The sequence below is a fragment of the Pseudorca crassidens genome, chromosome 11 (assembly GCF_039906515.1).
Source record: "Pseudorca crassidens isolate mPseCra1 chromosome 11, mPseCra1.hap1, whole genome shotgun sequence".
In the NCBI taxonomy this organism is placed as follows: Eukaryota; Metazoa; Chordata; class Mammalia; order Artiodactyla; family Delphinidae; genus Pseudorca; species Pseudorca crassidens.
In genome coordinates, this window is record NC_090306.1 from 90,928,023 (window position 1) to 90,952,447 (window position 24,425).

The window sequence follows — 24,425 nt, forward strand, 5'->3', positions numbered from 1 at the left end:
GGGGGCGGGTCGCGTCCGGCGCCACGTCCGCAGCCAGAAGGCACCGTCGCCAACCTTGTCTTCTGGCTCCACTGCCAGAGGAGGCGTCTCCGGAGCCCGCAGTTACCCCGGGCTGTGCCCGCCGCTCAGGCCGCCTCAGCCCTCCTAGGTGCTGCCCGCTCCTCCGCCCGGCCCCGGCGCCGGCCCCCGACACGGCGGTGAGTAAGTCGGGCCGGGAGGGTAGGGAGCGCCGTCCCGGCTTCTTCCTGCCCTCCTTTCTGTTGCCTTTTTCCGTTAGCTCTGTTAGCTCTTCTGCACCTCACCGTCTCCCTGCCCTGGCCTGGGTGCCCGGAGCGGGGCCTTTTTTTTTTTGGCGGGGGTGGGCTGCTGCTTAGCGGGGAAGGGGGAGGGGCTGGACGATGTTGGGGGCGGGTGGAGGTTCGCTGGCCGGGTTACCCCCTTTTACGTGTCTCTGACTCACCCGCCGTGGTTTGAGATTGGGGACCCTCCTTGGACGCTTCCGCCTGACTTCTTAGCTCCTGGGGTATCAGACCGGGGAAATGGGGGTGGGAGGGCGCCAGCAGCCTGCGAGAGGAGAGGGATGCGGCAGAGGGGCTGCGTGCTGGGCTTCCCCGCCCCGCTAACTCCTAACTTGTTGATAAACCACTCTCTTGGGTTCAAGTACACGATCCTTCAACAGTGGGCAGTCTCAGTGTTCTTCCCAGGTAGCCCTACCCCCACACCTAACCTGAACTGGGAAGTGTAGCAGTGGAGAGAGGCGCTTACTGCGCCAGGGAGTGACTGGGGGACTGCTGGAGCACCCACCAATGCCATCACTGCCTCCCGAGTCTAAATAAAAACCGTGCCTGCTATGCACACGCAGCCTCAAGACTGGTCCCCAGGCTCTCACTTAGGATCAGGTCCCCTCTCCTAAACAGATCGCCTCTTGTACGTTAGAAGACATAGGAATTCTGGAACCCTGTGGGAGTGGGGTTTGCTGGGTGTACAGCGTGGAGCGGAGGGAGGAGGTGCTGAGCTCAGCCCTAGCCAGGGCTCCTACAGGGTCATTTTCTGCCTATCCTGCCACGTCACTCCCTCTGCTTAAAAAAAAAAAAAAAAAAGGAAACTTGCTAGTGCCCAAAGGGATGAGTGGGGGGCAGGGGGGGCTCCGGAAGGGGCCACCGGCAAAGGTTTAGAAACACCTAGAGAAGGAGGAGAGTTTATTTGATTTATTCTGCCCTTGTGAACTAATTCCAAATGAAAACACTTTATTTACTATCTGTGATTATTTGTTCTATACTGTTGTTTAACCTTTAAAACTTCTACTGGTTTGGGTGCTCTAAAGGGCTCCCGAGGAATATTGATATCACATCAACAGGTATATGTCTGCGTGTTATGTGTCCATGTCTGTTTTTTTAAAGAAAGAAGGAAGTAACTTTTAATAAACTCATGCATCCTATTTTGATTTTTTTCACTTTCATTTCTTTAGTCTTTTTTATAACATATGTACTAGAAAGCAAGCTCAGTAAAAATATGCCCTTATTTAGAGAACATCGTTAGAAAAGTATAAGTAGTTCTTGTGTGTGGTTCGCTTTTTTTTTCTTTTAAACTCCAGGAAAATCTTTACCTTTCTTTGTTTTAGTCATTGAGTAGTTGTTGTTTTGCTACTTCCTGAAGGTATCTTACTGGTTTATATATAAACACCCTCAGAGTAGGGCCTTGACATTCTCGTTCAGGCTGAAACTTCAGTGTCTAACACAGTGTCTGACACATAGTAGGGACACAAATATCTGTTGAACTAATGAGGTATAATGTAGTGAAAATGACTGGTGTACTGGTTGTTTGGTTTGATAGGTTATTGTAATTCTCCTTAATGTTTCATTTAAGGGCAACACTTAAAAATTGCCATTTTGATACTGTCAGTTGTTACTTGTCACTAGGTGTAAGTTTTACTGACAGATTACTTTTTCTTTCCTGCCACATTCAGTGCATTTCTTGTAGTTCACTTGCTGTTGATTTAATGGGCAGGGGCCATTTTTAAAAGCAGCCTGTTCAGGATAGTTGGTTAACTAGAGAAGCCTAAAAACAGTAAGCTGGTGTTTTAATATGCGCAGTTTGTTGGTGTATGTGAGTTAAAGCTCTGTATAAATGTATTTTTTGAAGCTCCTTATAGTTATTTGGCAAAGAAGCTAAAGCATAGGAGTGAGGATGTGGCAAAGTTCCTATATATAAAATATGTAGAAAAATTTAGCTAATTCATTTATAGTCTTTTTCTTATAGGGAAATTGGCAGTTACTGTTTAATAAGAAATTTTTGAAGTGGCTTTGAAGGTAAACTGTTGTGCATTGTATTTTGTAGTTAGGCTTCATATACAATGTATTAGTGCTTCTTAACTTCCCTTGGTACACAGAGGGGTGTTGCCATAGGCACACTTGAGTACTGTTTTCAGATTTTGTTTTTATTATTAATGAAAACTTTATATATAAAATGTTACAGATATCCACAACATTGATTCACCTGTTTTCCTTTAAAAAAAGGGGGGGTCCATTGTTTACTTATTTCTATTATTAGAAGAAATTACCCTCTAGGGAATAGTGTTGTTATAAATCCTTGTTCAATATACTTACCAGCTGGACAAGAATTATTTCTCCCTGGCCTAAAATGCTTAAAGGAACTGCTGATGAATTGCAGTCTATAGCAAAGAACTCTTTCACATTTCATAATTTCTTTAAAAAAAAAACATGACCAGTTTTCGTTGGTACTGTAATGGTTTGTTCACATGTCAGGACCAAATGGTAAAACTGATTTATGTCCACAGAGTAAGTTAAATTATTTGTCCTGATCTCAAGGCTGTTTTCTGTTTTTATTGCCTTCCTTAAGAAACTATGTTTTTTAATAGAAATTTCTGTGCATTATGAGTTCCTCCTATAGAGCAGACTTTTTTTTGGTTTTGAATGCAACTAAATTGATAAACGCTGGTAAAGTATATAACCACTGGATTGTAAACTCTGGCTTAGTGTAGTCCTCTGTGTTTAATCACACTCAAACCTTTAGTGCCTATCAGGGTGCCTGGCACATAGCAGGGACCCAAGTATATGTTGAGTTTAGGGCAGATGGTTTGCATAGAATTTAATAATGTTGTTTAAGGGGGTAACATTTTTAAATGGTCTTTTTGATACTTTTACTGTCAGTTGTTATTTCTATTTACGTGTGTGCTTTAAAATTTTACTAAGCAGATTATTTACCTCTTCCAGTTTTAGGAGATTAGGGCCATATTTGTCTTCACAATTCCTAATTTAAGAGAAAAAAAATGTAATGATGATAATGAACAGCATGGTAATATAAAAAGCATTTCTCCTAGTGATAAAGTGATAGTATCCTAAAGAGGTAATATCACTAAAAATATGGCACATATATGTATGTAGAGGTTGGGAAAGGTTTATGTGAGTAAAAAGTATAGATGGCATTACAGATAGTTAAGGATTTTAGCAAAAATACCTTTATAAGGTAACTTGGTGTCTTATGATCAAATTAGGGATTCAGAAAAATATATTCCATATACTTAGAGCTTTTGCATAATTTTTATTACCCTAAGAGTTCTGTAGGAATTTGAATACTACATACTTGCTGTTAATACGAGTGATATACAAGAAACTTAAACATTAAAATATATGTATACAAAACAAAAATCAATCTCTGTGGCCTCTTAGGGCTTTCAAAGCCAATTTCTTCTGGTCTAGGTAGCCAGGCTTCTGGCCTACACAACTCCAGATTTTCTACTTTATTGATAATCCTGTTTGCAACTCTTGGTAACACTAGTAAACGTAACTGAATGTAATTTAAGAGCGGCATAAACTCAGGGGAGGTGGGAGCGTCGTTGGGCAGGGAAGAGAGAGCTGGTGAATGTGAGAGTATACCCTAAAGAGGCTCCAGGCAAGAACGAAATTTCTTGAAAGTCTAGTTGTCTTAAAAAATTCCCAAGCACTTTTCATTTAACTTTTTAATTAGTGTGTATTTAAAAGCAAAACTATTTTAAATTACTGTGTAGTAAAATTCATGTCTCTCCTGTGGTTCTTGAAGCCCCTGGAATAGCACTGCCTATTCTTAAAGAACTACATTTGAAGAGCATGAATCTAGCTTGAAGTTATCTTTTTTGTTTTTTAAACCAAAAATTTGGACCATCTATTGGTATGCATCTTATGATGCTTCAAGTTAATGTGGATACAGATGATATTTTTATCCCATTTATTACACAAATACTGTGTGTCAGCTTACAACCAAAACATGTACTTAAGAAAAAAATGGTAAGAGTATAAATAAGATTTTCAAACTGTAAATCAGGGAAAAGAGCTGTAAGAGTGGAGGTCTTTGTGTGCTGTCAGGAGCGGGCTGGGGGAGAGTGGGGGAACATAACCGTGAATAAAACGGTTTGTGATTCAGGAACATTGTTTTTTAGGTGATCAGCTTGATTTGAGGATAACAATAACTACCTACAGTAACTAGGTAGATGAACTGTATCATCTTTAAAAATATCCTTTGTGAGTATCACTGATAGTTCTAAGACTTAAAAATATGTATTGTTCTTTAATTACAAGATCAATACATGTTTATGGTAGAATATTAAAATGTAGATGTTAAGTATATATATTTCTCTCTATGTAGAAATACTATATATCTATTCCCCCCATATGTATAATTTCTACCCTCTAGTGGCAATCTTTGTTAGCACTTCGGTATATTTACTTTCAGTCTTTTTATGTGCACTTAAAAAAAAATAGTATCATATGATACATGTCTTTTATATCCTCTAAATACAACATTAACATTTATCCATAGTATTTGATCTTCATAAATTATTTTAATGTTTGCATTGTATGTATCTTTAGGAAGCTTATAAATTCATCTCTTGCCTTCCATGAGGCTGTCTCATTTGACTGTTTATCTTCAGGTGTATTATGTTTGTTTTTGCTGGCTTCTCTTTTGCTCACCTCTTAAACATGAACAGTCCATATAAGCTTATCGGTCTGCTCTCTTACTACTCTTTTCCTTGATCATATCACTCACCCCCTGCAGCTTCAGGTATCACTTCAGACCATTCTCAGGACCTCAACTCTTACTCTCACTTTATGCTGACTTTCAGGCCCTTTTAAATACAATTGCCTGCTAAAAGTCTGCTGTAGATGGCCTGAAGGCATCTCAAAGGGCTGTTCAAGAACAAGTCCTTTCACTGAACCGATAGTCACCAATACTGTGTACACTTATTTGTTAAGTGTTCTTGCCGCAATAAACATTTAAAAAAATGTCCATCTTCTCCTCTCCAGTCCTGTCTTCATCATCATTTCTATTTAGTTTCTCATGCTAGAAAATTTACACCCTATATTCTCCTTTTATCTCACATTAATACCCAAGTTATGTTCTGCTTCATACAAAAAAGTCAAGTATTTGAGTATCCCCACACATCAGGCATTAATTAAGGCTCTGGGAATGGAGCAGTGACAAAACCAAGCTTTGTTCCAATAGAGCTTACATTCTAATTGTGAGTGACACAAAGTAAACATATATATCAAGTGACAGTAAAAGCAATGAAGAAAATAGAGCAGTGTGTTAGGAGAAAATGATAGGGAAAGGAGGGTGCTAATCTGTTATAAGGTGGTCAGGGAAGACCTCTGAGAAGGGGACACTTGCACAAAGACCTGAAGGAAGTAAGGAATCAAGTCAGGTACATATACTGGGGAAGAGCCTTTCAGGAAAAGATGAGCAAGGAAGCCTATGTTGTCAAGCTGGATTGAGCAAGAGGCAGAGTGGTAGGAGATGCTATCGGGGTATTAGATGTTGGGCCCTCAAAGGCAAAGGGAAGGACTCTGGATTTTATTCTGGGCAAAATAGGAAGCAGTTGGAGGGTTTTAAGCAGAGTATGACATGGCTAGACTGAAGAAAGAGCACAGGCGGAAGCTTGGAGGCCAGTTAAGAGATTTTGTAGTTGTCTGCAGCTCTACTCTTTTTAAAATGATGGTCTTTTTCTTTTTTAAATTACAAGATAGATATATGTGGAAAAATTATTTTTTTAAAAAAAGGGATTCTGTATTAGGAGGAAAAGGTTAAGACTTTTGGTAGAGATTTGTGGGATATATACAGAAAAGCAGTTTTAAAATATATGCAGTTACTAGCACACCTGTTTTAAAACTCCAGCTAAAATATGTAAGATGTATGTGTGTATATAGTATCCCTATATTTCTGTACAGAATACTGTGATATCTATTGATTAGTTGATCAGCCAGATGATCTCTTGGTATACAGATACTGGGATCACAGTGCTGAGTAAGGTAGACAAAGTGTCTCTCCTTTTGGAATTAACAGTCCAATGGGGAAGAAAGTGACTCCAAAATAGTTATTCTTCAGGAAGGGACACACACACTTCTGGCCATTCTGCCAGGAGCTTCTGCATGTTTTGTTTTGAATTGTTAAATAGTATTCTCATCTTAGAGTTAGGGCTAGAATATCTTTAATTTCTATTTCTTGAACAGCAAGGATCTGATGAAGTTATTTGTCCTCAGCCATATAGTTTATAGTCAAGTTGGGATTCAGCTGCAGGCTCTCTGATTCCAGAACTTTAAACACTACACTGTATAATTTCTCATGATCTTACCATGATGATAAATTAAAGAAATATAAATATGAATGGAAATAAATTTAATTAATTTAATTTCTGGCTTAAGGGAGTTTTAAAATTAAGGCAAATTAATCAGGAACTCTTTCTCCCAGTAATGCATCAGCTGATACTCTCAGGTTTTGGTTTTTTTTTTGTCAGAGATGACATATCTTTACTGTTACTTTTAAAATCTTAACTGTATATGGGATGATAATGCTAAATTGACAAACCAGACCAGCATAAGATTAGGTGCTCTTGATCAGTGGTCTGAGTCAGGGTTTTCACTAGAGCAACTAAAAGATATTTATTTAAGCACAGGACGTATGCTGCTGGATGCTGTGGGGTGCAGTGAGGTCCCATGTTACACAGGGTTTAGGTTTTAAAGATGTTTCAAGTTGAATTACATGAAGTTAAATTACCTTTGAAAAATCCCACTTCTCACACTGCTACCTCTGCCACCCTCATTTGCCACCAGTGTTTTTTGCCTGAATTATTGAAATATAGAAGGAAATATGCATGACTTTTTATCTGATCATCTGGTGCTGAAAGCAGTAGGAGTCATAAAGGAAAGGGGAACTTCCCTGACCCTTCTTTGACCACTTAAATTTAGTTCTGATAAACGTTGCAATACGTGTGAGCCTTGAAAACATTAAGTCTCCCAATTGGTCCTTCTGTCTCTGTTCTTGCTTTCTGATTGCTTGTTCTCCCCACACAGCCAGAATGAGCTTTAAAAAGTGTAAATCAGAACACATTACCCCTCTGGTCAGTGCCTTTCACTGGCTCCCCATCTCAGAGTTAAAAACTAATTGCCACGATGGCCTATATGGGCCTATGTCATCCAGACCTCACTCTTTGACCTCTTCTTCTACTGCCTTTTGCTGCAGCCCCTGCCACATTTTTCTGGCTGTTCCTTCTTGTCTGTAGTAAGCTCCTACCTCAGGACCTTTGCATTTACTGTTTTTTCTGTCTTGAGGGCTCTTGACCCAAGAGCCCTCAAGGCAGAAAGGATACCTTATATCCTTAACCTCCTTTGGGATGTCACCATAATGAAGCCTTCACAGACTCTCCCATTTAAAATATCACATCCTCTTCCCCTTCATGCCTTTTTCTCCATAGCATTTAACACCATCTGATAAACAGTATATTCTTTGAATATGTATTTATTGTCTTCCCCACTAGCCAATATGGAATGTTCATGATGGCAGAGAGTTTTTTGGTCTGTATTGATCACAGCTATATCCTATGCACCTAAAACATGACCCTTAGTAGGTACTCAATAAATTTTTAATCAGCGTATTAAAGTACATTGGTAGTTTTCACAATATTCTTTTTTTCCCCAGCTTTATTGAGATATAATTGACATACAGCATTGTGTAAGTTTAAGGTGTATAATGTAATGGTTTGATACACATATATATTGCAGAATGTTTACCAGATTAAGGTTAGTTAACACATCCTTCAACTCATATAATTACTTTTGTTGTTATGGTGAGAATATTTTAAGATCTACTTGTAGCAACTTTCAAGTATACAATACAGTAGTTTTAACTACAGTCATCATGCTGTGCATTAGGTCCTCAGAACTTATTCCTCTTGTAACAGGAAGCTTGTACCCTTTGACCAACGTCTTATTTCCCCTACCCCACACCCCCCCCCCCGCCCCGTGCAACCACCTTTCTATGAGCTTGGCCTTTTTAGATTCCATATATATAAGTGACATAATATAGTATTTGTCTTTCTATGTCTGACTTATTTCACTTAGCATAATGTCCTCAAGGTTCATCCATGTTGTTTTGCAGATGGCAGGATTTTACAATATCCTTTAAAATCTGTTGTATTATATATGTACAGATACAATAATTTAGGCTTCATGGTTTTATGACTAAGAAATACTTAGTTGACTACTGGGATCACAACCCTAGTTTTCTGGCCAAGCAAGAAAGCTTTTAGACCAATCTTGACTTGTTTTAGTCTTTACTTAGTCAATGGAATATAAAATCAAATATTTTAAGATAGTAAGGAGATTGGGAAAAGAAAGTTTATGTGTTCTTCATCCCAACATAACTTATTTTATTTCTTAGTTTCCGTTATTACTTGTACTTAGACGTAGTCTATAGTATATATATATATTATAGTAGATTTTGAATTCTTTTGCTACTTCTGTTCATACGAGTTCTAAAAGTAACAATAAAAAAGTAATCATGGGCTTCCCTGGTGGCGCAGTGGTTGAGAGTCCGCCTGCCAATGCAGGGAACACGGGTTCGTGCCCCGGTCCGGGAAGATCCCACATGCCGCGGAGTGGCTGCGCCCGTGAGCCATGGCCGCTGAGCCTGCGCGTCTGGAGCCTGTTGCTCCGCAACAGGAGAGGCCACAACAGTGAGAGGCCCGCGTACCGGAAAAAAAAAAAAAAAAGTAATCAAAATCCTTCTCTTCTCTTAGTGATTCAGATTGGTGCTGTCATCTTTATAGGAGAAGAATGTCATGTTTTTGAGGAAATTTTCAGATAGAACATGTTTTTTAGTTCATAGTATAGGTTTTTCTTTGAGTCTGTTGTGAAATAAATTATGTAGGAGGAGGCACTTAAAATTTTTGTCTGCTAACCCCCACCTTCCAACTTTCTTTCAGTTGGTAATTTTCAATTTCAGTTGAAGCAGCAGTAACAACATAGGAAAGCTTGTACCATGCCTGCCAATCTTTGCTTGATTTGAGATAAGATTTATGTTGTCCACTAGTATAATTGAAAGTATTTCTCAAACACCACAAAGTAGAAGACAGACAAGGTGAAGTAGTCTTGTTATGGTTGTTTTAAAAATGTTGTTTATCAGGGGTTTGCTGGTGGTCTAGTAATTAGGATCCTGCACTTTCACTGCTGTGGCCCGGGGTTCAATCCCTGGTTGTGCGGCTCAGCCAAAATAAAAAAAAATAAGTAAAATGTTGTTTATCTGAATAAAGTTGATTAAGTCTTGATCAAGCATATAAAAAGAGGTAGTCTCAGATGTTGAAATTAAAATGAAATGTGTGTGTTTTTTAGGAGATCATGAATCAGACAGATAAAAATCAACAAGAAATCCCATCATACCTTAGTGATGAACCACCAGAAGGTAAGTACGCATCTGTAATACTAAGAATGAAAAAAATCCTAGTGAATTAAACTTCTGATTGTTTTCATTAACTTTAAAGTAACATAACCTGTTTTCCTTGTCAGTAAATGTGTTCCAAAAATACTTAAACATTTTTAGCTTTTAATAAGAAAGCATAGATATTGGTAAATGGGGACATAATGTAACTTTTATATAAGGTCTATCAATATTTTTCTGCTACTCTTTTAAGACCATTTCACGAGTATCCTTTCACTTGTAAAGAGTTGGGTGAGGTGCAGAGGAAGGATGGACTAGGTTATGTCATGCATACGAAAACTCACTTCAAGAGGCACTTGAGATTTGTTGTTAAACTCCTGTTATTCATTACATTATAATGGGTAACTCTTCCTTTTTTAATACATGGTTTTAGTGTCTGCTTAATTTATTTTTTGGTGTGAAAATTGTGACATCAGGAATCATTTTATTCTTACCTTCAAAAATCTTTGGAAACACTAAATGCACACATGCATGTCCTCACTATGTACAGAAACAGAGTAGCTGTTTTCTTTATTTTCTCCCTTTATTTTTAAGGACTAGTAGTCTAGAGTTTTGAAAAGAAAAGTTAGGGCTCAGTGAGAAAGTTAGGAAGGACTTATGAGAAAGAAGTCAGGAAAGAGATAAAGGCTGTCCAGGAGCATGATTGTTAAGGAAGAGAACAGCCTCAGGAATGTCTTTATATTGGCAACCTGTTAAAAGTAGTCTGCAAAGTGGATAATTTATATGGTGGTAATTAAGAGTACACTGTAATTTTTAAAAAAAGAGTACACTGTAATTAAGAGATCAACAGCATTAGTATGTATCTGATTTCACTAAGAAAAATTGCCTTCATTAAATGCATGTACACCAAATTTGGCATAGCAGGATAATACTAATGAGGTATTCAGCATGAGGTAGTTATCTGTTTTATCCTCAAATCAAGATTTTCCCCTTTTCCTAGTGTTACTAACCTTGATTACAAAAGAATGACCACTTATGTAATCCTTTCCATCATAATTTTATAATTAATATATTCAAATGCTTATCTATGTCTTAAGCCTTTTATTTCAGCTATTTTAAAATTTTTATATTAACTATGTTTATTACTCAGTTTCAATTAAACAGTTGGTTTTATAAATTTAGCCATTGCTATATCTTCATCAGTGAGCTATTTTGACTAATCAATGAGACTTTCTTCCTGTGAAAGGATGTAAAATCTCCAAACAGTGAAAAGAAAATCTCACTCAAGGTAAATTTGTGTCTGTGTATTTAAAGAAACTCAATTTTCAGATTTTTTTTCTCTTTCAAATATTGTTGGTTTTCCAATGTTACCTTCTCTGATAACCACATTCTGCTAGGTTATAGTAGCTTTGGGTGTCTTAGTTGAACTTACGTACCCAAGAATTTACCTTTCTTGTGTGAGATTATACCTTTTAGTGGTTATAGCCTGAACTGTATAGTTATCAAGTGTTTTTTCATGAAGTTTAAAAAAATAAAAACACTATTGCTTATGTGTTGTCGCCGCCTGAGTCATTAGATTATGAAGGAGAAAAGGTCTGTGTGTGTTTGAGGCTGGCAGAAGCAAATTTTTATGAAATCTTCCTGCTAGTCATTTTATGCTGGAGTTTGGGGTTACATGCCAGTTTGAGTGCCTCTATTAAACAAACAAAGAAACCAAAGAGAAAAGACTTGTGACAATAAATCTGAATATCTCATACTGATGTTACCTTTTCTGGGAGTATAGATACTTAAATCACATACTCTCTTTTATAAAAATTACTGAGGCAGTGGAAGTATTAACCATAGCTCTGGTTTCTCCATGTTACAAAAAAGATTATATGTAGGTAACAGGATTTTAAGTGATGAATAATTTTCCTATTTTTACTAATTTCCTATAATTACTAATTTCCTAATATTAGCTCTTTAAATACATTATTAAGGAGCACATAGAATAGAAACCCAAATATATTTAAGTTAGTGGTTCTCAAATTATTTTGTCTCAGGATGCTTTCTACTTTAAAAAAAATAGAGGATTCCACAGAGCTTATGTCTTTGTTGATATTTGCCATATTAACAATAAAAACAGAAATTAAGTATTTTATTATGAAAAGAACTCGGTAGGCCCATTACATATTAACATAATTAACATATTTTTTGAAAAATATGAAACTATTTTCCAAAACAAAAAAAAAATTGTGAGCAGGGTGATTTGTTTGTTTGTGGCCATACCGTGTGGCTTGTGGGATCTTAGTTTCCCGATCAGGGATCAAATCCAGGCCCTTGGCAGTGAAAGTGCAGAGTCCTAACCACTGGACCACCAGAGAATTTCTGACATGGTTTTAAAATTTTTGCAAATCTCTTTAATATTTGGATTAATAGAAGAGAGCTAGATTCTCACAGTTTAGTCTTCTGTGTTTAGTCTGTTGTGTTACTGCCTGTCATTTAGCTTCTGGAAAATTGTTTTAGACTGGTGACAGAATGAAAGTGAAAGACAAATGACATGTTAATATTATTATGAAAGCAGTTTTTACCCCGAAATGGTCCTGGGGATACTCAAGGGTTCCAGACCATACCTGAGAACCAGTGCTTTAAATGAAGAAGGTTGTTTCAGTAATGACTGATTGAATTCTATCAAGGAAATAAGGGCTAAATATATTTATCTTTTTATTTTTTCATGCTCCTTTTAGGATATAAAATAAAGATGTTTTTATTAAAAGCAATAAAACTATAAATCAAGGAGACATTTAAAATAGTCTTCTATTTTATGAAAGTTGTCTAGTCTCTAAAGCATTTCTTCTCATAGATACTAAGACTTAGCATTGGACCAAGATGTTTTAAAAACATGTACAACTATACCCTTGAGGGAAGAGCTATTGATGTCTTGATCAGATATGTATTTATGTGGTTGACCTTTTCAATACAATCTGCTGGTTGTTAGGAAGGTTACTCAGTGATTTGTACTGTTCTTATAAAGACTTACATTTGACTGTCTTATGATATTTTCTCTTATTAGGTTCAATGAAAGATCACCCACAGCAGCAACCAGGCATGCTGTCCCGTGTGACTGGGGGTATCTTCAGTGTTACAAAGGGAGCCGTTGGTGCCACCATTGGTGGTGTGGCTTGGATTGGTGGAAAGAGTCTGGAGGTGACCAAAACAGCTGTTACAACTGTGCCTTCCATGGGAATAGGGCTGGTGAAAGGGGGCGTGTCTGCTGTGGCTGGAGGTGTTACAGCTGTTGGCTCTGCTGTTGTAAACAAAGTGCCCTTAACAGGAAAGAAGAAAGACAAATCTGACTAAAATACGGAGATACACTTGCTCTCCACAGCATTATGATGCCAGTGGCATTGAATTGCTAAATTACAGACTACAACCAAGTCACCTGTTTTGGACGTTTATCTTCTAACTGCTGTGTTGAAAGTATTGATGACTGACTGGCTTTTGTCTAAAAGGAAGAGACCAATACTAGCACAGTGTATGAAGGTTTCTCATACTTAAATTCCAGCTTTTTATCTGGTAAAATGTTACACTTATTTAGTTGTAACTAAAGATAAGGTATATTTGAATATTTACTACATAAGTCTTTCAGTTTAACTAAAAATGTGAAAGTTGAATTTAGTGGATGATCTTTACAGTTCCATATGTATAATGTGCCAGGTAACTCATCTGCCCCTTAAGAAGGGAACCTTGACCTACATAAATGTACCTTTGATGTGCCTAATAGTTTCAGATGTCTTAGTTTTTTTAATAACCATAGTTGATTAGACGAAGAGGCATTCTTTTCTTATTTAAGATGGTAAAAGTAGCAGGAACTAGAGAAGTTTAAAAGAAAAGATTCATGGTTTTATGAGTATTAACCATCTTTTGTTAGATAGGCATATATTAATTTAATCATTGATGCCTTACAAAAGAAAACATCTTTTCTAATACCCTGAATATGTGCAGTTCTTAGGATTATTATTATATATGGATTCTTTCAAAAGTTGTTTGTGAAATTAGTTTTCCCTCAAGAATCTCAGGATTAGTGACATAAAGGCATTTCTTGCTCTCAGCAGATTAGGATAAGTGTTTGATAACTGTCAGTAGTTATAACCAAATTGTACACTTCAACCTGGGTTCATGCTCCATCATTAATAAACCTCACAGTGCCTAAGGAACATTTCTTTGCTGGTCAGAAGCTGTGTTAATAAAAGAGTTTCATATTAAGGAGGAAAACATAAATCATTTTAAGTTCTTAAGAATTACCTAAAGCATCCAAGATATAAAAAATTCTTCACACCTATTTTGTCTCCAGGATGGCTTAAATTACTAGCAGTACCCCTTTCAAAAAACACAGTGAAAGCAGCCACAGATGTGTGGGGGCTGACTCTTAAATTGAACGGAATGGGCTCCATAGATTAGTTTTGAATGTAAAATATATGTAACTGCTTTCTGTTTGACAGGCTTTTAAAATGTCATCTTACACTCCTTTAAAGAAGCTGTAAACTTTGTACCATTTTCCAAGTCAACTTCAGGCAGGAAATTGAATTTTTTGGTTGCGGATGATAAGTGTGTTGTGTCTCATTAACGTCTCATCATGTCTCATTCATTCTAAAAGAATATGACTTAGCTGGAATTCATTTTTTTTTTTTTTTTTCGGTACGCGGGCCTCTCACTGCCGCGGCCTCTCCTGTTGCGGAGCACAGGCTCCGGACACGCAGGCTCGGGACGCGCAGGCTCAGCGGCCATGGCTCACGAGCCAAGCCGCTCCGCGGCATGTGGGATCTTCCTGGACCAGGGCACGAACCCGTGTCCCCTGCATCGGCAGGCGGGCTGCCAACCACTGCGCCACCAGGGAAGCCCGAATTCATCTTTTTTTTGTTTCATAAAAATTTTAAAAGTGGCATTTCTCTTAACCAAGGGTTTAATCCCAGCCTGAAAAATCTTAATTTTCCTTCACTTAAGTTTGGAAATTTGCCACCATTCTGCAGACTTTTTTTTTTTTAACGAGCAAGGGGAAGAAAGGAGGTGATGCTCTGGAGTAAGTCAAAACAGCATTCCTGAGAACTTAGATCACTCCAACACCCAAAGCTTAAGTGTTTGTTTGCAACCCACTAAGAGTTTTGCATTAATAATGTGGATCAACAAATGGGTAAGAACAAAACTTAGCTTTTAAAAGCTTTCATAAATACCAGCAGGGATTGAAGTAAATCCACAAAGGTTCTTGAACCTTTCTACCATATACAACACTGGAAAGTCATTAGGGAGTTAATCAAAAATTAAATTGTTGTTTATTTCATCCAGTATGATTAAACGTATATTTGTTCGTATATCTGGTCAAATGTCATAATTAGCAAGGGGATTTAAAAAAAAAAAACAAAATTAACGGATGAACACTAAATAATGATCTAAGTAATGGTATTGGAGAATTTGTTTCCTGCTATTTGAAAGAAATTATTGCTTCATTGCTAGCTTATATTTCTAAATTATCTTCTTATCTTCATCGGCTCTGCCGTGCTTTGTACCTGAATTTCTAAATATAGACTTTAGTTTACTGTATGCTTGAATATTTATTTTCAACTTTGCTTGTCTTTAAAATTGCTTGAGGAAAAATGGTTGTAATTAATTTCTGCTACAGAAAAGCCACCTGGTACATTTTATCTCATCAAGTTTGTTTTAAATTTTAAATTATAACTTTGTTCAGGAGAGGCTTTGCAATGATAGCAGAGAACTTGTACAAATGAAGTTAGTTGTAGACGTTCTTGTTGAAATGAACTTGCCATTTGATGATATGTAAAGCTGTACACTTGAGTCTTTTTCTGTTTATTTCGTAGACTAGCAATCTGACCTGTTAAACAGTACTAGTTCACTTCAAGAAGCTAATAAGGTGGTTGTTGTATACACCTGGAGGCATCTGTTATTCAGCTTATCTTTTGAGTGGGTATTCAACACAATGAGGATAAACTTGTGTGACCCACTTGAATGACTGATCTAATAATGTTGACATTATGAATCCTGTACTTAGTGAAATGTCAGATGAAAATAACTGATGACTGAATAAATTTTTTTGTATTAAAGGAATGGGAAAAGAAGACATGAATCTTTAATAAAGCACTATGATCTGCAAAAGATGAACTGTTTCATAAAGATCTAAGGAAATAAAGGAAATTTTAAAACAGGGTAGTCTTAAAATTTTAGTTATATAGAAATTCAGAAAGTACTGTAGCCAGTTTTTAAATTTTTTTATACTAATGCAACATGACAAAACATCTCCAAATATGAATTTTGATGCCAACACAACAATGAAATACAAATATATTTTAAACAACTCTAATAAAGATTAAAAATGCAGATTTCTGGGTTTGACTGCAATTTGCTGAATCTCTGCAGGGTGGGATCCAAGAGTGCAGTTTAACAACCTCTGCAGGTGATTCTTTTGCAGTCTAAAACTTGGGAACTGATGGAGGAATTATAAAGTAGGGAGCACACTTCCCTCTGTCCTAAGCAGCTGTGGAACCAACTTAGACCTCTTACTGGCCAGAAGTGACTCAGAGGGATGGGAACCAGTTGGAGGAAGGAAGAAAATTGATATTTACTGGGCATCTACTTACCTACCAAGTACTGTCCATAAATTCTCTGATTTAATCAGTATGAGGACCTTATGAGGAAAAGTATCTTTATTCCCTTTTTACAAATATGGAGCAAGCACAGTTCCAGTGTTGAATTTCCCGTAACACTTTTGAATTTGTGTAAGTCAGAACCTCTCCATCTTATGTCCAGAAACAAAGGGGACTACTCAGTAGCTAGTCCTTCATTCCGCTGCTGGCATTAGTGCTGCCTGTATGCTTGATTTACCAGGCTGTCTGATTTGAGCTCACTGGAAGTCTTCTGGGTGATCATATTTACTTTGGCAGCTAATTACATTTTGCCACAGATATGAATTTATACATAAACTGTTTAAAGGAAATCATGTATTTTGTTATAGCCGTTTTTTCACAGAGGAAATGAAATTTGACTCTAGTGTTTTATGTAAGGATATCTCCCCCTGTTACGTTGTTTTTGAAAATCTAAAATTTTATTTGTAGGAAGATCTGAGTAAGAATGCAAGAATAGAAAAAGGCAGAGGTACAAGGGCTAAAAGATAACGGACTAGGATTTGGTCTAAAGGACAGGTCAGTATACTGCATGTTTGACCATGAATGTGGATTTATTTTAGTTTAAACTTCTCAAGTTAGAGTAAGCTACAAATGCATTTCTGTAACCATAACTGCCCCATTTGCTGCTGTACTGACAAAGCTCTTCATGGCCACAAAGCACACATGGCCACTCAACTCTGCTAAACTTTCCTATATACCTTCATGTTTGTTTACTTTCCTACTCCTCAAAGTGACTATTTCATACCTCCTCTTTCCATCTCTCCTGCTATACTCCCCTCCTCCCATTCTAAATCTCTGTAAAAAGAGGCAACCAGACAGTAAGACTCCTGCCTCTCACAATGCACACTCTATCAACCTGCCTGCATCTGTTCCCATGCTCTGTGGACCAGGACTAGTAGCTCTGCTTTTATCCGAAGTCAGTCCACCTTCACTTCCTCAAGGATATTAATCCTTAAAATTAATTGATTTTCCATCTCATCCATCTCTCTCTCCTTGGGTCATACCCATCGGCATATAAACATTTTCCACTATTTCTTTAAAGAAAAATTAATCTCATAATCTCCATTTTTCTGCTTCCTTTTGCAGCAAAACTTCTTGAAAAACTATATAGTCTCTGACTCTTCCTCTATTCTTTTTTTTTTTTAAATATATTTATTTATTTAGGCTGCGTTGGGTTTTTGTTGATACGTGCGGTCTTCCTCTGGTTGAGGCGAGCGGGAGCTACTCTTCGTTGCAGTGTGCAGGTTTCATTGCGGTGGCTTCTCTGGTTGCAGAGCATGGGCTCTAGGCACGCAGGCTTCAGTAGTTGCGACATATCGGCTCAGTAGTTGTGGCTTGTAGGCTTTAGAGCGCAGGCTCAGTAGTTGTGGCGCATGGGCTTAGTTGCTCCGCAGCATGTGGGATCTTTCTGGACCAGGGCTCTGACCCATGTCTCCTGCATTGGCAGGCGGATTCTTAGCCACTGCACCACCAGGGAAGCCCTCATATCCTATTCTTTCAACCCACTCTAGCTGCCTTCTTACCTTTCTCATTCCACCAGAATTACTTTTTTTTAAAAATTTATTTATTTATTTATTTTTGGCTGAATTGGCTCTTCGTTGCTGTGTGTGGGCTTTCTCTAGTTGCGGTGAGTGGGGGCTACTCTTTTGTTGCAGTATGTGGGCTTCTCATTGCGGTGGCTTTTGTTGCAGAGCATGGGCTCTAGGCACGTGGGCTCCAGTAGTTGTGGCTCATGAGCTCGTGGCAGGCTCAGTAGTTGTGGCGCACGGGCTTAGTTGCTCTGCAGCATGTGGGATCTTCCTGGACCAGGGCTCAAACCTGTGTCCCCTGCATTGGCAGGCAGATTCTTAACCAGTACACCACCAGGGAATCCCCCAGAATCACTCTTGATAGGGCCAACCAATGATTTCCCTTTAGCCAGATCCACTAGTCACTTCTCCTTATCTTAGTTGACCTCCCCATGGTATTCAATATTATTGAAAATGCCCTCTTTTCTTGGCAGACTTACTCTGGTCAATCCTTTCTAGGCTTGGTCAGCCACTACTCCAAATCTATCTTCTTTCTGGCAGTCTCACCCAGAGCTATAGCTTTAAATACCATAGATATGCAGATGATCCCTGATTATCTGTATCTCCAGTCCTGATTTCTCACTACTCCAGACTTCACCATTTTTCTATTTGAAATCTCTGCTCAGATTCTTGTAGGCATCTCAAAATTGACATCTAACATAGAACTACCAAGGTGACCATATAATGTGTAATGTATTCCAAACTGAGATACTTTTGAGGGTGAAAGCACTGCTGATAATTTCGTCAGCATAAACTAAAATCTGCCAAAGCGTTTCCCATCACATTTAGAATGAGATCCTGTTCCTTAGATGGACCTGTGATGCTCATCTTGTGTCACTCTTCCCATCACTTAACTCTGCCCCGACTATACTGGCTGCCATGCTTTCTCTTGAACAGACATTTCTGTGTGACTTTGAGTAAGTGACTTACCCTCTCTGTGCCTGAATGTCCTCATCTGTTAGAACAATAAAGTGGTACTCAGCTCTTAGAGTTGTAAAGCACAACGTGCCCAGCACTTAGTAGGTGCTGCACAGAGATACCTTTCGCTTTCCTAACTAAGGAACTTAACAGATGTGGAGAGTGAGAGTTGCCTGCATTTGCTGATTGAAGGAATAGAGTGAAGATGTGGCCTGCATTTTTCATAATTTTTTCATCACTTAAGGCCACGCACACATAGCGCAGATGTTTGAGTGTGAAGAGTTAATTGTTTGTGTATTTGTTAGAGTTCAAACTCCACAGCTGAAAGTGAGCCAGTCTTTTTTGCATGATATTTATCTTGGAACAAAGTTTAGAAATAGGAACTTGAAACCTAACTAAAATCAGTACCAACCATCACACACTTTACCTTTCATATTTTACAGTCAGACCTGGATTTTCAGAAAGTTTATACAAATTAGATCATTTCAAATTTAAGGAATTTTACAGAGATGTTTTCATAAAAATCCCTAAATTTGTAGTTGGTACTCTTTTAGCATGTCAGGTAGGAGTGACTTTTCTTATGCCAACTCATAAGCAATCCTTTTTCTGTTCACAAGGTTTGACAGAAGAGAGATCTTAGTAAATCTGGGCTCTGGCATGTGGCAGCTGGATGGCTCTCTAAGCTTGTTTCCTCATCTATAAAAAGGGGAAAGTAATAAATGCACATAAAAGTGTTTCATGAGATAAAATAGTCAATTTTAAACCACACAAATAAGCTCTAATTATTCCTTTTGATGGGCAATACTTGGTTCTCAAAGATATTCCCTTATTCCAACCTGGAGATGAAATCAACTTTCTCCACAAAAATGTATTAGAAGTTTGCTAATGTTTCACTAAACACTAAGCTACAGAATTCACACCATAGTAGAGTGATGTTTCAGAGCTGGTGGTAGGAAAGAAGGCTGGGTCTGCATCCCAGGTGAAATGTGCTATATGAGTAAAAATGTATCCATACTTTGAATGGAGTGCACTTGTCAGTTTCTTAGAAATTACTCACTTATAAAATATCACACTGATAGACCATTTAATAGTTTTTTAAAATAGCTCAAGGTCAAAATTACAAACTTTATTTAAAATAAATGCAATTTATATTTTTAAGTACAGCAACTAAGTGAGAGATTTTCTACTTAGAGGTCATTTAAACACAACTCAGAAGCTAAGTAGGTTCTTAAAATTACTGGTGCCCACAATATGCCTGAATCACTTAAGTTTTTGCTACTCGGTTTTACTCAGCACTGATAAAAAGAAGCATCAGTCAGCAAGTTACTCTTCAATATTTAGTGGTGCCACAGGATTAAATAATGGCCTACCTTTTTTGGCCTGAATTTTACCAAAGTTAGCCTCAAACTCTTTTTTTGTTCCATTTAGATATGCTAGATATCCACCCTTTATTCTATAGCCTAAGGAATTCAGTTTCCTTACCCTGTACTGTACTATTTGTGGCGTTAATTCAAGAACCTTTGGTGTCTCTCTTATCTGAGCTATGGAAATTCCTTCTTTCAATAATCCCTGAATTCTCTCTTCCAAAACTGGAACGGAATAATATAAAAGGGCAGGACATTTCAAAACTAATTGCTTCAGGTCATGATCAGTACATTTAAAAGCATGTTTAGAGAAGGACATACTGTTCTGTATACTTCTTGGGCAAAGTTGAAACAGAAATCCTTTGAGTTTGGAGAGAAGTTGGAGAATTTCAAAGTTTGTAAAACCCTGCTCCTGGAGAAATTCTAGTGTTTCCTTTATAGATGCAGAAGAATTTAACAAAATAAATGGGTTTTGGCTTAATAATTTTAGTAGCCAAACTTTCATGTTGACCTCAGAGCCACCTAAATTTAGATAACTCTCTTGAAGAACATTTATCATTTGCTTATTCTTCTCAATACGAGTGTGAAAAATATTAGATGCAGTTGTCAAAAACCTACTAATGACCACATTTTTGAATCCCAACTCTTGAAAGAATTGGACATTCAGCTTCTGGTTTTCCTGGTCTTGAACAGTAAAGAAAGATTCTGGAAACTGTTCTATTAACTTAACTAACTCTTTCTCGTTCTTGCAAACCGACTGCCAGAGTTCTCTCTGGGTGTTAACAGCAGGTGGACTGCATTTAATTGCTTCTGGGCAGCGTTCCAAGATACTGGCTACAGCAGTCTCATCGGCACCTAGCTGTTGTAAAATATTTGCAATTTCTTCAACATAGGTTTCATCCTCCAGAAGTACCCATCCTTTTAATCTTCGAATTTTCCTGATGTCAACTGACAATTTATAGAGCTTTTCTACTGTCTTTTTATTTTCTCTATTTGACTGATTATCAGTTGTATAGGTGAAGGATGCTAGAAAAGGTGTGTATTTTGGAGCTGATAGCATCTTTCTGAAAGAACAGAGCCTGCAGGGCTGGGATCTCATCAGCAACTTCCACAACATGCCTGCAATCCACTGGCTAATTCCCACCATCCTGAGACTCAGAAGGTACTCATCATACCTATATCAAAGAAAATACAGGTTTTTAACATAAAGGGTGTTGACTTTCAGAATACAAACACAAATTTGAGCTGTAAGTAGTAAGCATGGAAATAAAACGGACTTAAATTAGACAACTCATGTGGAGTATATTAAATAGAGCCTCTTAAATAATTGATGAAGTAACTGTAATACACTGCTTCACATCTTAAACTTTATAAATACATTGTCTGAGTTTGCAACAACCTCGTGCAGTAGTTAGTTCCATTTTACAAACCAGTAGCAAAACCACAAGGAGTTCAAAGATTCACAAACCTCAAATGTTATTTTGACACACACTCCCTTTCAACTCTGATACGTTCAGGTTTAGGACACATACGCTATTTACACACACCCACTTTTTTTTGTTTTAACATTTTACATTTTCAAGCTGATGTTTAGCTGAAGCAAATACTTTTTAAGGAGGGGTGTCAACTCTAATTTTATATTTTAGAGTAAATATTCTTTTGCTAAATAACTATTATCAAAATAAGTCAGTGAATTTGTTTTCTCTAAAATGAGTGAATAAATGTATGCTTTTTTATGAGAATTATGTGAAAAACTTTTTTATAAATCTAGAATTAAAATAAGTCTCAGCCAGGTAAAATGAGGAATGCCATGTGACTGCCCTAGTGAAGCCATAGAAAATCAGGTTAGCTGTGGAATGGTGACCATGGCTTATTTCACTTAGCATAATGTCTTCAAGCTTCATACACTGTGTAGCATGTGTCAGGACAAATCGGTTAATTTTAATTGGTCAAAGGATCAAGGAAGTTTCCCTTTCCTTTAGGATTCCTACTGCTTTTATGCATCAGATGAAAAGATAAAAATTCATCCCTATTTGCTTCTATATTTTTGTTTGAAATTTATTTTTCAGTCCCTGTTTTTTTTTTAACATCTTTATTACAGTATAATTGCTTTACAATGATGTGTTAGTTTCTACTGTATAACAAAGTGAATCAGCTATACCTATACATACATCCCCATATCTCCTCCCTCTGGCATCTCCCTCCCACCCTCCCTATCCCACCCCTCTAGGTGGACAAAAAGCACCAGGCTGATCTCCCTGTGCTATGCAGCTGCTTCCCACTAGCTATCTATTTTACATTTGGTAGTGTATATATGTCCATGCCACTCTCTCACTTCGTCCCAGCTTCCCACTCCCCGTTTCCTTAAGTCCATTCTCTATGTCTGTGTCTTCATTCCTGTCCTGCCCCTAGGTTCTTCAGAACCATTTTTTTCTTTTTTTTTTAGATTCCATGTATATGTGTTAGCATATGGTATTTGTTTTTCTCTTTCTACTTACTTCACTCTGTATGACAGTCTCTGGGTCCATCCACCTCGCTACAAATAACTCAGTTTTGTTTCTTTTTATGGCTGAGTAATATCCCATTGTATATATGTGCCACATCTTCTTTATCCATTCATCTGTCAGTGGACACTTAGGTTGCTTCCATGTCCTTGCTATTGTAAATAGAGCTGAAATGAACATTGTGGTACATGACTCTTTCTGAATTATGGTTTTCTCAGGGTATATGCCCAGTAGTGGGATTGCTGGGTCGTATGGTAGTTCTATTTTTAATTTTTTGAGGAACCTCCATACTGTTCTCCATAGCGGCTGTATCAATTTACATTCCCACCAACAGTGTAAGAGGGTTCCCTTTTCTCCACACCCTCTCCAGCATTTATTGTTTGTAGATTTTTTGATGATGGCCATTCTGACTGGTGTGAGGTGATACCTCATTGTAGTTTTTATTTGCATTTCTCTCATGATTAGGGTGTTGAACATCCTTTCATGTGTTTGAAGGCAATCTGTATATCTTCTTTGGAGAAATGTCTATTTAGGTTTTCTGCCCATTTTTGTATTGGGCTGTTTGTTTTTTTGATACTGAGCTGCATGAGCTGCTTGTATATTTTGGAGATTAATCCTTTGCCAGTTGCTTCATTTGCAAATATTTTCTCCCATTCTGAGGGTTGTCTTTTCGTCGTCTTTATGGTTTCCTTTGCTGTGCAAAAGCTTTTAAGTTTTATTAAGTCCCGTTTTTAATTTTTGTTTTTATTTCCGTTTCTCTAGGAGGTGGGTCAAAAAGGATCTTGCTGTGATTTATGTCACAGAGTGTTCTGCCTATGTTTTCCTCTAAGAGTTTTATAGTGTCTGGCCTTACATTTAGGTCTTTAATCCATTTTGAGTTTCTTTTTGTGTATGGTTTTAGGGAGTGTTCTAATTTCATTCTTTTACACGTAGCTGTCCAGTTTTCCCAGCACCACTTACTGAAGAGGCTGTCTTTTCTCCATTGTATATTCTTGCCCCCTTTATCAAAGATAAGGTGACCATATGTGCATGGGTTTATCTCTGGGCTTTCTATCCTGTTCCACTGATCTATATTTCTGTTTTTGTGCCAGTACCATACTGTCTTCATTACTGTAGCTTTGTAGTATAGTTTGAAGTTAGGGAGCCTGATTTTTCCAGCTCTGTTTGTCTTTCTCAAGATTGCTTTGGCTATTCGGGGTCTTTCATGTTTCCGTACAAATTGTGAAATTTTTTTGTTCTAGTGCTGTGAAAAATGCCAGTGGTAGTTGGGTAGGGATTGCACTGAATCTGTAGATTGCTGTGGGTAGTATAGTTATTTTCACAATGTTGATTCTTCCAATCCAAGAACATGGTATATCTCTCCATCTGTTTGATCATCTTTAATTTCTTTCATCAGTGTCTTATAGTTTTCTGCATACAGATCTTTTGTCTCCTTAGGTAGGTTTATTCCTATGTATTTCATTCTTTTTGTTGCAGTGGTAAATGGGAGAGTTTCCTTAATTTCTCTTTCAGATTTTTCATCATTAGGGTATAGGAATGAAAGAGATTTCTGTGCATTAATTTTGTATTGTGCTACTTCACCAGATTCATTGATTAGCTCTAGTAGTTTTCTCGTGGCATCTTTAGGATTCTCTATGTATAGTATCATGTCATCTGCAAACAGTGACAGTTTTACTTCTTCCTTTCCGATTT

General features: G+C 37.5%; 2 protein-coding genes across 3 annotated transcripts in view; one reads left to right on the forward strand and one right to left on the reverse strand.

Moving 5' to 3' along the window:
- TMEM263 (transmembrane protein 263) lies at positions 1–15,852 on the forward strand. Of its 2 annotated transcripts, XM_067697851.1 has the most exons (4): positions 1–197; positions 4,436–4,517; positions 9,660–9,729; positions 12,758–15,852. In XM_067697851.1, exons 3-4 carry the CDS (start codon positions 9,666–9,668, stop codon positions 13,042–13,044), a joined length of 351 nt encoding a protein of 116 aa, XP_067553952.1. In that variant the 5' UTR covers positions 1–197; positions 4,436–4,517; positions 9,660–9,665; the 3' UTR covers positions 13,045–15,852. The 2 variants fall into 2 exon arrangements, with proteins under 2 accessions (XP_067553952.1, XP_067553951.1); XM_067697850.1 differs by lacking the exon at positions 4,436–4,517 and having other exon boundaries at positions 3–197.
- Positions 13,995–24,425, reverse strand: part of MTERF2 (mitochondrial transcription termination factor 2) — a 16,431-nt gene continuing 6,000 nt past the window's right edge. The window contains exon 3 of the mRNA XM_067697849.1: positions 13,995–21,404. Within this exon, the coding sequence (XP_067553950.1) occupies positions 20,189–21,376 (1,188 nt within the window). The 5' untranslated portion in view covers positions 21,377–21,404 and the 3' untranslated portion in view covers positions 13,995–20,188. The remainder of the gene's footprint in view (positions 21,405–24,425) is intronic.